Below are 16,540 nucleotides of genomic sequence, written 5' to 3'. Positions count from 1 at the left end.
CCACAGATGCAGTTTTTTGACTGGACAATGCTGCAAAGTCTTTTCTGGTAACTGTTGTGGCAAACGATAAGGGCTCTGACTACGCTATGCCATGTTAACTTGATGTTTTATCTAAACAGAAAATGCCTTTCTAGCCCTACTGATATGAGGGATGTTCCCTGCCTAACCAACTAAAAATAAAAGTGCTTGTCAAAGTCCTAAGAAATAGTCTTCTGTCCGAATCCGAATATCTAACTAGCCCCACCACTTAGGAAAAAAACAACAAAAAGGAGGACGCCAGAGCAATAGTCTCCTGGGCATTTGCCTGGCCCAACACTTTGATTACTACTTCAAGAAAAAGGGTTTAAAAGGTTTGTCACGTTCTGGATCTATTTCCAATAGCTTTTCAAAGTTTGTCAATATCGCACAACATGGCTCACAACCTGTCTACAGATTCTCTGTGTCAAATATCACTTCTTTATAATTCATTCTCTCCAGGAGGAAAAGGTGTTCCTAACACAATTCCACATATTTCGACTTGGATCTGTACAATGTTCTTGTTTTGTACTTGAGGGCTGGCTCCCTCCCGGATTTCTCTCCCCCCAGTTCTGTTATATTTCATGATTCTTGGACTTCCCAAAGTCCTCTGGCTTTCTGACGGGCTTACTTTGTCTTGGTGGCACGTCTGCCCATTCAGATTTTCTTGACTTCCATAACCCTGTTGGCTTTTCCAGCCTTGAAGAGTAATGTCTCTCAGCTTCTTAGGATTACCCTCTAATAGGTTTGCTTCAACTCGACTTAGGTAGGGTGTCGGTCTGCTTGGGTTTCAGGCTCCTAGAGCTTTTGTGGCTTACCCAGCCTCAAATGTCTGTTTAACGGCATTACCTCTTTTGGGGCATTTGCTTCCCTTCTGCTGCTTAACTCAGCAGTTACTACACTTCTCGTACGGCGCTCAGGCTTCTAGGCTTTCTGTTGTAATATGGTCTTGGTGTCCGTTAATGGGCCTAGGCCCACCATGGCTTCCGTTTGGTACTGCCACCAGGCGAGATCGTTGCTTTACCCTCCCCATCTCCTTCTTGAACCAGGCCTCTTTGCTGGTCAGGACACCAGTCTGCCAGCGTCTAGTGAGCATCTTGTTGCTATACATGCTACTGCTGACTCCCGTCTAGTGTGGCTCCGCACCTCCAGGACGTCTGTCGGGGTCTAGCCTCTGCGTAGGATTCTTACCCCTTGATTCAATTTCCTCGTTATTTTATGTATGTCATCACAAATAAAAGGGCTGTGTCACTGTTCTTAGATTGTGGAGTTCAGGCGAGATCCAGCATTTCCTGAAGCCAAAGAAATGTCACTATTTGGTGAATTTACAACAGTTGTAAGTCTTTCAAATTCTCATGTAGGCAGACCATGTCCTCTGGACCCAAGAGGGGAAGGGTAGAAAGGAAAAGCTTCTGTGGGAGACGCATCACATTTTTAAAAAAATCAACCATCAACATACATTCTTAAATCTTGCATCTTCACACACTACTCACATCTTGCAGAAAAGAAAGACATATATTCTGTGCTTAGATAATTAATTTAAATTGTATCAAAAAGCAGTTCAGAAAGTTCTCAATAGAACACAGAACCGTCTCACGCCCACTTCAGTTGGACTGATTTAACAAAGGTTTATATGATGGTGGTTAGTAAGAAAGTGATATATATACACAAACACGAATATAAAATTGAAAATGCTTCTAAATACACTACACTTTTCTATGTCACAGACTGGTGTCTGGACTCATAGCCTCAACTTTAAACTCTCCTATGGCCATTCCTAATTATTGCATTAAACTAAGAAATATTTCTATGGCCAAAAATAACTAGCAACCTCGTGACAAATTGGTATCGGTATCACAAGCTTCGCCTCAGACCCACGTTTGTAACCTCAATGCACTGTGTGTAACACAGAACAATATTGACGGACATGTTTTGGCCTCTATTGAGGTGGTTTTAACTACAACACCTCTCAATTTAATTAGGCCTTCATCAGGACAAACGACAAATGCCTCACCATGGAGAAACTGCACTTTGTAGCACGGTTGGATCCTTATGTTCACATTCTTTTCTTGGGACTCTTTATGGTTGTCCCCTTTTAGGAGGTGTTTGTGCTATTCAGTGTGCATTATTCATCTTGTTCGATTATCCTAATCATGGAACCAACCTATGTAGCAGACTTCCCGGACAGTCTTCTGATTTTTCTCAATTGGGACCTCCCACCCATTTCCCTTGGTAGTCTTTCTTAGCTCACTCGCCTCCCTAGCCTCAAAAGGGGTGGCTCCCCTCCGGTGAGAAGGGACGAGTATCCTAGATTTGTCACACAGTGAAGATCCTGGCTTGACGATTGTTGTTGTCAATCCCTGATTGGATGGATCACTAGCCTTTTTTTGATAGTCCACTATGGAAATTTCAGCAACAAAGTACCGAGGGTAGTTCTTAAAAGCGTCAAGCCATTTGCTGAAGGGTGTTCAGGAGGTGGGCCTTCCACCATAATGTTTGTACGCTCCTTTGCAATGAGGCCAGCAAGTCCTACTAAAGGACACACTGCTGTTAATTATCCTCTTATAAAGTCACTCTTGTTTCAGGCTTCCTCTTTTAATGCTTGTGTGGAAACCTACCCAACCGGGAGTCTGTACTTGGAAAATATATAATGATTGACTTTCGAGTGATGCTTCTTCATACCCCATTAAAAGTGAAACCGGTTGAAGTATGGCGGCGCTCAACAAAAACATTTGTATGTCTGTTTTTTCTCCTCACTTCTGTTTGCCCCATCGCATTAGCTTCACCGTTTTTGTTTCTGCAGATTTCTTTGCAAGGGCAAAGATTTGGCAAGCAAACCACTGTGAAGACTCTGGGTTGGCAGGTCCTCCGCAAATCGGCAGCTGCAAGAGCAAGAACGTGAGGAAACGTTTGGCATGGAAAGAAAAGACGGCTCAAGAATTGGAGGTAAGCGTGGCAATCTATTGCCGCAACCCAGTGAAAGTCTTGATCAATTTCCAATGCGTTCTACACTGAGAATAAAGTTACTGGTCAATCAGCAAGTCCCTGAATCAATGTTTGAATGAATGTTATATAGCCATTAGGTAGTTGATGCATCTGCTATTTTGCTATATTACTCTTAAAACAGATTTGCGGGGTATGTACACATGGACAAGGCATGTGATTGAGTCCAAGAAGAATTGTGTGTACTTAATTATTTCTTTCCAGGCAATGAGCGAAACACTATGGTAGAGGTGTGGCACAGATTCAAACTTGTTGAACCAATTTGAAGGAACATTTTTTTTTTTTTTTTCTGCCAGCAAAACACTATTGTGTATTGAAAGGCTTTTTTTATGTTGTTAGAATACAGCATTTCACTTAACGTTTTTAGATGAGCAACATTTTCTACTTCGGTAAGGTGCATTTCCCTGAATATCTGCGGTCGTCCAAAACACGCTAGGATCTATTTCGATCCCAAATTCTAAAATCTAGGCATTTGCACCAAATGGTCCCTGCTTCCATTTGATAAATTTGTGTTTCGTTTTTACCTATTTTAATCTTCATATTCCCAGAACTTTGCCCAACAATTGTCTCAATACGAGGTATCGACATTTGCATGTGGGGTGTTTTATGTATGCCTGGTTAATAAAAAAAAATGGTGTTAAATAGTGCAATCTCAATTTATTTAGATTTTTAAATAGTCTTAATCTGCATCAGCCCCACCAGAGTTGAGGTAAAATGCCAAAACCCCCAAGTTGATGGGCTAAAACATTACCACCAGATGACCCCTGGAACCCTCACTAGACCTTCACAAGTCCCACTCTCTATGCCAGCCATCTGCAACCTTTGCCTCTCGGATGTTTTGGACCTCCACCCCTGCCAACTCCAGTCAACAGTTTATAATGCGTGATCTTGGGAGCCATAGTCTAACATATCTGAAGAGCCTCAGAATGAACACCTCTGCTCCCTCTTTTCCTGCTGTTCTTCCTGGGTGTGTTGAAGTGCTTTGTAGAATCAAAAGCACTTATATAATTTGCAGATCCCCAGAATTCAGTTTCCACCAACTATAAAAATGTTTATCTGCCCAGACATACTGTGCACATTGTTCACATTTGAAATCCTCTACCAGGCAGAAATGGGCATTGAACAAACTGTCTCGAGAGATGCCGCCCTTAAGGAATGTGCCGGCCTGTCTAACACCACACACTCTGCCAGCAGTGTAGGGCTAGGTTGTTTATTTTGCTTGTTTCTAAAGGGTGAAGTGGACTTCCCCTCCCATTACATATATAGTTGATGCAATAAGATGCCAAATATGTTGATGAATACATGTAATTTTGTGCGAGTGAACGTAGCTAGCACATCACTGCCAGTTTAAACTGTCTAGTTATATCTGCTGGTTTCCAGCAAACCCAGTTAGCACATCATTACCAGTTTACCCTAAATTAAATTATCTCATGCCCACTTTGTATATCATAGTCAGTTTCCTTGGGCCGAGGTGGCAAATCATGACAGAATTCCAGTATACAAATCATCACATTGCTAGCGTTGAAGAGATTTCACTCAATGGTTTCAAAGTGTAACAAGGTACAGAGGCGGATGTATTGCAATGTAATGCAAAAAACGGGCGCGTCTCCTAAACTTCCAACAACCGAACCTCTTCCTCCCAAGCCATAGTTTTATAGGAAAACCTGAAGCTGACAAATGGGTTTCTTTTCAGAAGGATTAAGCCATACAACCTTGAATGATCCTATAGTCCTCAAAAGATTTTTGCTGGCTTCAGGAGCGTGGCCTGGCCAGCCCATTGTCACTTTCCTAACTAGTCGGTCATCTCCTTCCTCCCTGTGTCCCTGCTGCATCAGATTGTGTGACCAGGACCTCCTTGAAATATGCAGAGACTTCAGTACCCTTGCTGTTACCTGCTACCTTATTCCCAACAGTACTTTTTCACTAGTCTGTATCCCATACGCAGTCAGTCCTCTGTTATAGTTGGAGTCGCACACTGCTTCCCAGCACCACAGCCCTAGAGCGGAAGCTGCTTATTTGACATCCCCAGGGGGCCCCAATATATTTAGGCCTTACATTGTTCCAACAGCTCTAAGGGCTGTCGTCCCATGTAAATATAACGGCAACCCTTAATGATTGTGGTCGCCTAATACTGTTTTAGTGTTAAAGGGATTTCAGGTATGAAGAATGAGCCAGTTGAAACTTTAAAAAAATCTATAAAACAAATGAATACAATAAAATAAATGTAAAATGAGAGAATGAAGTTGAGTTTCAACACTGGTTCAAACATTGCTCACTTTGCACATCATTTTCAGTATTCATTGGGCGCTACTCTATGGTTGGTTTCCATTCTGATCACTTTACTCATCTTTGCCTTGCCTTAAGTGCATCTTTTTTTTTCTTTTTTTAAAATTAAGTTTATTGAAGGTTACATAAAACCATACAGAACATCAAGTTTATCAGCGTTATAACTATAGAATTCATCACAAACATTCTTCACAAATACTACCACCCCCAACCTTAACAGAAAGTAATACAAATCAATCTAAACCATCATTACAAGTCATCCAAAAATCTACCCCACATTTGATCAAACAATTTCATTTTTTTGTTTCTGTGAAGAACAATCTTCTCAATTCTGGAAACCTGCCTCAAGTCTTCCACCCACTCTGAATAGGTCGGGCTCTCATCACATTTCCATTTCCTCAAAACGATTTTCTTCGCCGAGTTTGCAGCCCTGAAAAACCAGCATTTCAGTGGGTAAGTGAGTTCTTCTACCTTGTCATCCTCACCCAAGATGATAGTATTGTAGTCAAAATCTTCTTGCAACAATATAACTTCATTAATCTTGTCAGTGACTTCCCTCCAAGATGTCCTCAATTCATAACAATCCCAGATCATGTGCTCAAAAGAGCCAACTGCATGTTTACACCTCCAACAAGCCTCTGAATCAATCTTTCCTCTCACATGAAGTCTTTGGGGAGTCCAAAACACCCTATTAAGAATTTTGATTTGTCGGCTTTGCTCTCCCAGATTAATGGAAGTCAGGGTCACATTTTTACAAATAAACCTCCATCTGTCCTCAGACATATCTGAGCCAAGTATCTCAGACCACATAGATAACAATCCTTATGCCGGTGAATGCCGTTGGCACAGATTTTTATACACTCTAGACGCCATACCACCTCCTGCCTTATATTCAGTCAACTAAATCTGCCATCAACTGCACTTTCGTTCCGCAGTAATTTCCTCAATTTCCTGTATTCTCCCATTGTGCAGTCTCTGAGATCTTTAATTCGTGCAAGTCTTTTATAACTGATCAATTTGCCGTCTTCAATCAAATCGCTCAGCCATATTACACCACTCAGGAGCCAGTTCAACCACAGTAGCGGCCTCCCATTCAACAGTATTCCTGGATTCAAACAGATTGGGATAAAATCATTATCACATACTTTGCGTTTACGCTTCTTCCACAGCTCCTTCCAACAAGTTCTCAGAAGTTTTGTTGGCAGAAATGACTGATCCATCCACCATGGACAGTATAGCCCTAGGCGGTAATGGAGATTAACGACTTGATGTCCCAGCGTCCAGACATCATTTGAATTTTCAACAAATGGAACCAGATGTCTGGCTCCAAAGGCCAAATGCTAATTTTCAAAGTCTGGAACCCCTAAACCTCCACAGTCCTGGGGTAGCTGTAATTTCCACAATCTAAGGCGTGGTTGTTTATTCTCCCAGAGAAAAGATTGTATTAAACTCTCAATTTTCTTCCAAAAGCTCTTTTTAACGTCCAAGAGGAGCATACTAATCACGTAGTTTATATGTGGTGTCGATGTCAGTTTGTTGGCATTCACTCTTCCCCCCAAAGACTCAATGTAAGTTCACTCCATCTCTTCAAATCAAGCTCCAAGGATTGAATCATATTAGTAAGGTTGACATCCATAATTTTTGAGACATCATTTGTCAACCAAATCCCAAGGTATCTCATCTTACTCGGACACCACTTGAAGGGAAAGTTCCTCATTCTCAAAACAGTGCATGCAGTTGATGCCGGTAGTGCTTCCGATTTGGCCCAATTGATCTTGCATCCAGATACTTTGTGGAACACACCAGTCAACTCAATCAGCACAGGAATGGAGTTCTCCACATTCTGAACCACCAATAACATGTCATCCGCATATAACCAAACTTTTTGCTTGGTTGCCCCGTAGCGAACACCTTCAATTCTCTCCTCCTCTCATCCTCACAGCCAACAATTCCATAGTGATTAAAAACAGAATGGGCGACAATGGACAGCCTTGTCTCGTGCCTCTTTCAAGTTCAAAAATGCCAAAGCTCATACCATTAGTCCGAACACATGCAGTAGTGTGTGAATACAGCAGTCTTATCCATCCAATCAAGTTTTCCCCAAATCCTTTCAATGTACTTAAAAGATATTTCCATTCAATACGATCTAAAGCTTTTTCATCATCCAATGATAACGTTACCACATCATTCTGATGCTCTGCTTTCAAATAGTCAGCAACAGTCTTCTGATATTATCTGATATGTCTTCCTTTCACAAAACCAGACTGACCTACATCTATAATATCCAGCAGAGAAGCTTCAATCCTCAAAGCCAATGATTTGGCTAAAATCTTGTTGTCAATGTTCAGTAAGCTGATTGGCCTATAGCTGCCAGTTTTAACCGGTGGTTGTCGCTCCTTCAGATAAACAGAAATCGAAGCGTGCCTTGTTGAAACTGGAAGACACCCATCCCTCAAAGATCATCCCATCATCCCTCAAAGATACGTGCAGCATTTCCAACATTAGTTCAAAAACCTCCTCTGGAAATATTTTATAAAGTGGTAGTCCATCTGGACCCGGACATTTCCCAGAGTTCAACACACAAGCTGCCGTCCTGAGATCCTCCACTCAACTTTTTCCATGCACTCCAAAGACTCTGAACTTATTTTCTTCAAATAAAAGTCCTCAATGAATTGACAAATCTCACTCTCAGATAAGTTAGTTTCTGAAGAATACAGGGTTTTGTAATTTCACTGAAACGTTGCATTAATTTCCATAGGATCAAAAGTCACCATCCATCATGTTTTTCTATTGCATTAACAGTTCTGTCATTATCCATGACTCTCAAACAATGAGCAAGAAGCCAATCACATTTTTCACCTTTTTCAAAGTAGTTGCTTTTGGTTCTAAAAAGCAACCACTCAGCTTTCGGAGAATACAAATATTCCAATCTTTCTTTTTTCAGCTTCAATGCTCTCAAAGTATCACTTGAAAAGTTTTGCATATTACCCCTTTCAAGATCCTGAAAGTCATCATTAAGCTTTTTCACTTCCGCATATCTTAATTTCTTTTTCTTGCTTGACAATCCAATCAACATACCTCTCATATACGACTTAAAGGCTTCCCACACAAACTCCACCCTGACTTCACCAGTCCAATTCTCAGTCACAAAGAATCTTGCCTCTTGAACCATCTTATCCGCAATTTCATCGTCGTCTAAAAGTGACATTCATCCGCCATGTGTTAGACTTTGGAACAGGGAAGGCCAATTGTAAGTCTATGGTGATCGGAGCATGATCTGAAATAAGTAATGCTTTGATGTCTCCCCTTTGGAATGATTGCGTACAGAGATCAGAAGGAGGTCATTCCTTGAGTAAACATTATGCCTTGCAGAGAAGAATGTATATTGTCTCGTTGAAGGGTTCTGCAATATCCATACATCTGAGAGGTTCCATTCAGCCATTAGCCTTTTCAATGCTGTTCTTTTCAGATTATTAGCACTATCTATTGCCCCCATACTTTTATCAAGTTCAGATTCCAGAACAACATTCAAGTCCCCTCCCACAATAACATTACTTATATGCATATTCTGTAAAAGCTGTGCTAGAGATGCAAAAAAACTACCATCACCCCCATTCGGAGCATATATGTTGCAGAAACAATACGGAACATCCTGAATATTTGCAGTGACACAGATAATCCTCCCATCTGTACCTTTCTCGCATTTCATTTCAGTGATCGGCAGGTTCCTTTTAAACAGAAACACACGCCTCTAGAACTAGTAGTGAAAGACTAGCAGTAAGCATCACTGACCCACTCCTTTTTCCATTTATCTATATCTGCATTTAACAGATGAGTCTCCGGAAGCATTGCAACATCTGCTCCCATCTCTTCTAGTTTATTCAAAATCACTTTCCTCTTGGTAGCACTATTAGCACCATTCACATCCCAAGATACCACTCTAAAATTCCTCTGATAAGTGTAAGACATGAGTGGATCTCGCTTCCCAATCCTTGCGATGAATTCACATAACACAATACAACCTAAACCTATAACTACTGTAAAAAACAAAACTGAAAATATAAAAACCCTCTTTGTTTTGAACCACCCAACCTTCCAGAACTTCCCTTCCATTTACACGCAGAAAGGGACTACCCCACCCCCTCCCTTAGGTCAGCATAGAGAATCCCCAAAAAGATGTACATCATAAAACCACCATTGGAAAAACTAAAGTTAAGCTAAATATTCAGCTTGGTCTAATCTATGACCAAACCCAAAACTCCCATCACAATTCTCCAGGGAATGAAGAGGAATGAAACCATTCCAGAACAAGCGCAGTAGCTCATGACCAAGAAAGCTCAGCACCGTTCATCACCCAAACTAACCCAGGTCAATAACAAATGATATACCTGTCTCTCTACACTAATTGTCAGATAATACGCCAATAAGTGTCCTATAAGACAGTCAGTCATCGTCCAATTATGGCACACCTAGAATAAAAGGAAACCACTGCAGACCCGTAAGCCCCAATCATGCCTACACAACTTCAACCGTATTTCAGTGCCCCCTCCATCGTAATGCATACACCACCTCATCTAGCACACCAATTAACAAACCTCTGCAGTCTAGCATTCCATCCCTGACAGTGTATAAGAGTACACTGAGAGACAATCCAATTCTGCAGACTGCATCCATCTTCTACAACACCCTAGTGCAACCTCCCTCCTGGTGTGTCTATACTAATGCAAGGCATCCCCTATATATGGAACATAGCCGCTACAAATTAATATTAATTCTCGATAAGACCCTCCTTGACATTTTTAAGGGTTGCAATGAACTACCCCCGTTTGAAGTCGGAACCAAAAGTCCCATAGTGCAAAGAACGATTAGTCCTAGATGTATATATAATCTCATATAATTCATCTCGTTATACTGCCATTTGACCTAACTTGTTTGTGGTGAAAACACCATAAAACACCACTACAGCAGACATGTAAAAGCTTGTGAGCGATATCTATACTCATAAATATGTGAGCAAATTTATTTACAGTGTTATTAAGCCCCTGTAGCCCTGCATACTACCCTATTTAAAAAGGAAACTTGATTTGGATTCATTAGTTAATGTTCCAATGGCATTCACAATTCTGAGCTATAACTACACCAGGCAGCCCTACTTTATATTGCGCATTGCACTCCTTCGCTTTAACAATATACAAGTGTCACAATGCAAAAACATGAGTACAAATGACATTCTCTCCCGTAGCTAATGCATTACGCAGACAGATTCCACAGATATCTCAACCGTGCAGGGGGCATTACTACGTGTATATGATAGCAAATTCTGGTTCATAAATAGCATCTCCTACCACATAAATGCTGTCCTTTTGCGTTGCCAACAAATAAGTGGATATGCTATACACGGGTACTCATTTTCTCTACAAAAGAAAGTTGAAAAGCTGATTCAATCTTGGTGTACAACTGCAGGTCAAACACATATCCACAGAAGTCCCATATGCGCAGCCAACGTAAAAAGAACTCGTAATTTTCTACCCTGTATGTGTCAATACATGTTGTGAAAGGGGCAGTGTAAATGCGCCCACACACCCCTAAGCCCCACGTATCCCCGGCACAGATGAGACATAAGAGGAGCCTCACCCCCACGATCGCAACACACCGCACCCCAGACCACACACCAGCCGCGCACCTAAAACTCAAGAGCACGCGACGTGGTGCATAGCCCAGAACACAGGCGTGCCGCGGCCCCAAGGGTACAAGATCTATAGCATCATGCAACAGCCTCACAATACGGGTGCGACACTAACAGCAACATAGTATTACACTCACCGGCCATCGTAAATCAAAATGATATCAAGGACGACCAGTCTTCCATCCGGAGAGCCACGTACGGCCGCCATACTAGGCCAATGACCCTCCAGGCTCTCCGTCCATAAACCAAACACTACCTCCCCCAGAAAACCTGCTGAACATGGAATACAGGCTTCCGTGTTCCCAATGTAAGCAATGGAGTAAAGCACCCAACTGACATATCCGAACTAAATATACGCTCAAGCTAAATTGGAAACCGTTATAACAGTATATTTTAAATACAAACAAGACAAGGATGCGAATAAAAACAGTTCAAATAACCTATCATGTTATGAAAAATACGCATTAATAAAAAACTTTAACTTCTACCCTCATTCACGTCCACAATCATATTAATTGGCAATATTATTTAAATTCAGGTTCCCATCTCTCAGCCATTTTTCAGCTTCAGCCGGGTCCTCTGTGGTTTTAACACCAGATTCAAAAAAGATCTTCAGTGTTGCTGGTTTGACCAACATAGTTTTAATCCCTTTTTCCTGAGCCAAAGCTTTAGCACTTTTACATGCTTTCCTCATTTCCACCATTTCTTTAGGGAAATCCGGATAAATGGCCAACTGATCTCCATTCAATAAAAGTTTTCCTTTTTCCATTGCAGCCTTTAAAATTCTCTTTTGCACTCACTCTAGTAATCACCATGATGATCTGTCTGGGTTTTCCGGCTTTGGCAATTTTACCTGCTCTAAAGGAATAATCAAAGTCCATATCCTTTAGGATGTTTTTCAACGCATCCAGCACTCCTTTGACTCTCAAATCAAGATCTTGATCCAAAGCAGGGTTTTCACTCGCACCTAGTAAGTGCAGGTTCAAATTCCTTCGATCAGCCTCCAACCTCAAATTTCTCTTCTTCAGATCAGAAACTTCAAATCTCAACTCCTTGTATGCTCTAACTTCCTGCAACCTCCGTGGCCAAAGTTGTATTTTCTGCTTCCACTTTGGTAACTAGTTTCCAAATGGCCCAGTTTAGAGAACAATTCACCCAGGGTAATCTTCATTTCTTTCACATCTTGAGCAATATGTAGAAGCAGTGCATACATATCTCCATTCCATGAAATCGCATCCATCCTCTCTCCTTGCTTAGCTTTTTTTGAATTGGGGTTGTCAGGGACCTCAATCCTCTTCTTTGGTACTGGATTAGGATTCATTTCTGCAATTTTCCAATACTCAATAGGCTGGGAGGGAGCAGGAGCAGTTGGCTTAAGCTGCTGCCCTGTTCACCAACATTCCGGAATCCCGCCTTAAGTGCATCTTCCAGAAGGCTTTATCATTTATTTTTGTTGCTGTGCTGTAAAGACCTGATGTAAGTGCACCTCTGGGTGTTCTAGGCCTCGATTGGCTTCAACAAGTGGCATACGCTGCAGTAAAGGCTACGCACCATCTCCCCAGGCTGTTTACGTTATTGGCATGACCTGGGTAGTGCGAGCAGCTCAGCAAGCCAGCTCTGGCCAGCCTGCTAGCGGACCGGTCTGGGAGGAGCACTAACTCTTTTGGCACATATACATTACAATTTGTGTCATCTGGGCAATTACCAATTTTGCCCTGTTCAGTGCTGGAGCAGTGCACGGATTTGCTGTGGTTGTGGAAACGATGAAACGCCTGAATATGCTGCTGCTCTGGTCCATCGCTAGCCTTTGCACAGTTGAAAGCACACGCACAATTATTTGTCTTTGGTTGAGCTCTAACGCAGCACACATTTTGTCTTTTCACCAGCGTTGGTACCGGAAGCTGCAGCAGCGTAACTGTGGGCTTTGTTACAGTCCTAATACATAGACAAAACCTTTCTTTTCACCAGTGCTTAATGTGGTTGTGCAAACACTACAACCTTGTAAGGACATCTCCAGGAAGCATTCATTGTTCACTCCCAGTAAACCTCCAATTTACATTCCAAGTAAGCATGATGACCTGCCTAGTTTGCTCCCAGTTTATGCAATTTCTGTATATAGTGCACTGAAAGCCCCAAGTCTGCTCAGATAGCTTGAGGAGCAAGCGGCTTGTGCAGCTCAGACTTGTCAGGCTGAGAGTTATCCTGTGTCCGCGGAAGCTGCTGAACCCCCGACAATCCCCCTGAAATGTAATCCTCAGAACCCGATAATTCTCAGCTCTGTTAACTACACCCCAAAGGGAAAGGGGGAAGTGGATAACATAAGAAACACCTGGCTGGCGACGTTCTGACTAGCTGATGCGGAACCTGCAGTGAATACATAAGAACATACAGAATCCTCAAATTACTTTACTACCTTTTAAATTAAGAAAACTTTATATCCTTAACTAAAATGTAAAGAATCATACCTGGTTCTTCTCTTTTAGGATCTTAGAGAAGATTGGAGTAATAGCTGATAAAATCTTTCTACCTTTCTTTTGCTTTGAAAGTCTTGAAAATAACAGCAACTCCTTTGAGTATTGAACTCTTAAGAACCTTGACTCTTGCTTTTAAAACTGTTAAATGTTCCAGTTAAGAAGACTTGGATGAATCCTGTTCTTCCTTCTTAATAAATAAAGTTCATAGTCTCTTGAAGAACTTGCAAACTTTTCCAAAGTCCGTTGAAACTTTTTCATGCACATGCGCAAAAACGTACCCGCGCAAAACACGCGCTGAAGAAATCACGTAGTCCTTTCTTACTCTCGCGTACATGCGCTATAAGCACCCGCGCTATGAACACACGACCTAAGGAAATTGCGTAGCTGTCTTTTCTCGCACTCACTTACACGAGCTATGATTGCACGCGCAATGAACACACACGCTATGAACACTCGCGCTGGAACACACGTGCTATAGAAATCACGTAGCAGTCTTTTCTCGCGCATGCATACATGCGCAATGAATTCACGCGCTGTAGTTATCACGTAGCAGTCTTTTATCGCGCTACGATCACACGCGCAATGAACACACGTAACAGTCTAACGTTGCTCGCGCGCGTTTAAAAATTAAACATTGAACTATAAACAAAGTAACATCAGTTCTTCTTTTGAATTTTCATTTACAATCTCCTAAAGTTTCTAATGAATCTGAGCAAAGATTTACATATCCAAATAAAGTCACTTCGCTTAAGAATTTTTTCTTCTCCAAACGAACTTACAGAAGCTCTCCTGTGAACCTGAATTCTTCTCCTGAACAACCCCGCATAAGTAGCCGCTCGACTGTCAGGATTTGAAAGTTCAAATCCACTAGGCCCAAGACTAGACAGGACAGCTACAAACACGTCCTCTCAGCTGGGGTTACGACGATGAAAGGCAGAGAGTGACAGTTTAAAACGTTCATTGTTGTCCTGCAGTTCTCTCTAGCCAATCAAGGCTTCTATTGTTAAACTCCATCTTGCCTTGGGTCAGAGCCAGGAATCTGTAAGAAAGGTCAAGACCAAACCCACACAGAAATAAATGGAAATAATTAGAGGGAACCTAACAGTAATTAAAGGAAACCTGACAAGACTGAAAAGAAAGCATATGTGCGTATGCCCTATAGAAAATAATGGCAAGCAGTGTGATGTGGCTCTGGGCACATCTTGGGGGGGGGGGGGGGTGGACAAGGCTTTACAAATACTTAGCAAAAAGTACCTTTTAATCCCACAAGGTGACTTAAAAAGTATATACAAATCACCAGTTTACAAAATTAAGGAACATATGTGTACCATTTTGGTTTTTATTTTTTACATGAGTAGAAAAATCATTTTGGGTAAAAATAGTTTGCTTCAAATTTTAAATCTAAAAAAAATAAAGGCAGAAAATCAAACATGAAATCTTATTTTAAAGTTTTCACTACATAGTGAAATGTTGCCACATTTTTGCTCTTTTTTCCCCTGAAAAATCATGCCTCTATGATTTGAATAAATAGTAGAACTCTGCTGACAGTAAAGTTGCCACCCTCCCTTACCCAGCACAATTAATAATGTGAGGGTTTCTCCCATATGTTCTCATCTGTGAGCGTGCTGTGTTCCGGAGATCTCATGGACAGGAGGAATACTTTGGAGGAAATGAGTGGGTCAGATACTTGAACTGTGTTCCCCATAGTGCTGACTGAGCAAACTGGTAGGCAAATAACGGGCACCATTCTCGTGTGAGTGAAAGATTGTGGTGCCACATTGACCTACTTTTGGAGTTGGTGGGGTAACGAGAAGAATCCCTGAAGAGACCTTAGTCCATTCCCAGGTTGCTTCTGTTTTTTTTTTCGTTGGCCGGGTCTACTGCTTGCATGCGCAATAGCCAGTAGAACAAGCATACCGTACATGTCCTAATTGGAGTTGGCCATGTGATGCTTTGGTCAAGCATTTCAAGGGCCGGCTTTGCTATTCCTTTATTTTTATTTTCATTGAATGTTCACATTTGAAATGGAACATGTTCTATGACATTAATGTTGGAACAGTTTACATGAGTCGAGCAAAATTAAATGAACACAAAAATGTGTCCAATATTAACGCAGTAGTGCATTTGCACCACTCAACGGTTTCGATCACAAAATGGTAAAGCTCTGACACAGACCTTTTGGTATTTTTCAAGTAAACACATTAATCAAGTTAACATCTGCGACTGCAAGAGCGTTAAGATGACTTGTAAACTGACCAGATGTTTTTCTTGGGATGAGCAGATGATAGGCATCTTCTGTTTCATTGACCCAAATTAATTCCTTAAACCAGCTAGTCAGTGTGTGGTGTTTGCCTCCTGCAATGTCGAGCTGCTTTTCTGTGATTATAGTGGTGATAGGCCCCCAACTTGCTGTCTCTCGAGTAAGAGCACTTTCTGAGCTTAGTAAACCTAAAATGGGGTTTTGTAATCGGATTGCGCAGGTATTTTTTGAAAATGTGTGTCTTGTGATGGGAATTACATAATATATGGACATGTACAAGTCATATGGAGAAAGTTTGCCTCAATTCTTCTGAATCTGGGTCATGCTCTGGAAACAGTTGAGTCAAGTGTCCTAGTTTTTTGTGTGGCATAATGCACTTGATGTATATATTTAAATTGTAGGATCACTGCTATTATTTATAAAGTTTTATTTTGCAATTTCTCATTCCAAATTGTGTCCTTCTCTGGTAATGCCCAAGGTTGCCTCACACATTTAATTAAAGGTGGCTGCTCCTTAAAACCACCATTGCAATAGCATCTTGTACATTAACGACATGTAGTTTAGTTTGGGTGATATATACCATTCTAGTGCTGCAATCAGGAGTCTCGGGAAATAATGAAAATCATCCCGACCTCTTTCTTTTAATTCGCAAATACAATAAAGCATACTGACTCTAGATTCTCATTTTATTGGATTTGTTGCATTCGACAGCTGCGCTCATATTGATGGGTATTTGCTGTGTCCGAGCTGTGCTCATTTGTTTATTTCTGGGCATGTCCCTTAGAGAATTATTGGTTTTGCCTTGTGCGCGCTCCC

General features: G+C 41.4%; 1 protein-coding gene across 1 annotated transcript in view; it reads left to right on the top strand.

Moving 5' to 3' along the window:
* LOC138580499 (protein spire homolog 1-like) overlaps nt 1-16,540 on the top strand; it is a 1,163,133-nt gene that overhangs the window by 668,321 nt on the left and 478,272 nt on the right. The window contains exon 9 of the mRNA XM_069651091.1: nt 2,819-2,961. Within this exon, the coding sequence (XP_069507192.1) occupies nt 2,819-2,961 (143 nt within the window). The remainder of the gene's footprint in view (nt 1-2,818; nt 2,962-16,540) is intronic.

This window comes from Ambystoma mexicanum, chromosome 3p (assembly GCF_040938575.1).
Source record: "Ambystoma mexicanum isolate Mex_15411 chromosome 3p, UKY_AmexF1_1, whole genome shotgun sequence".
Taxonomy (NCBI): Eukaryota; Metazoa; Chordata; class Amphibia; order Caudata; family Ambystomatidae; genus Ambystoma; species Ambystoma mexicanum.
Note: the sequence above shows the minus strand (reverse complement) of the source record. Positions and strands in the feature narration are given on the sequence as shown.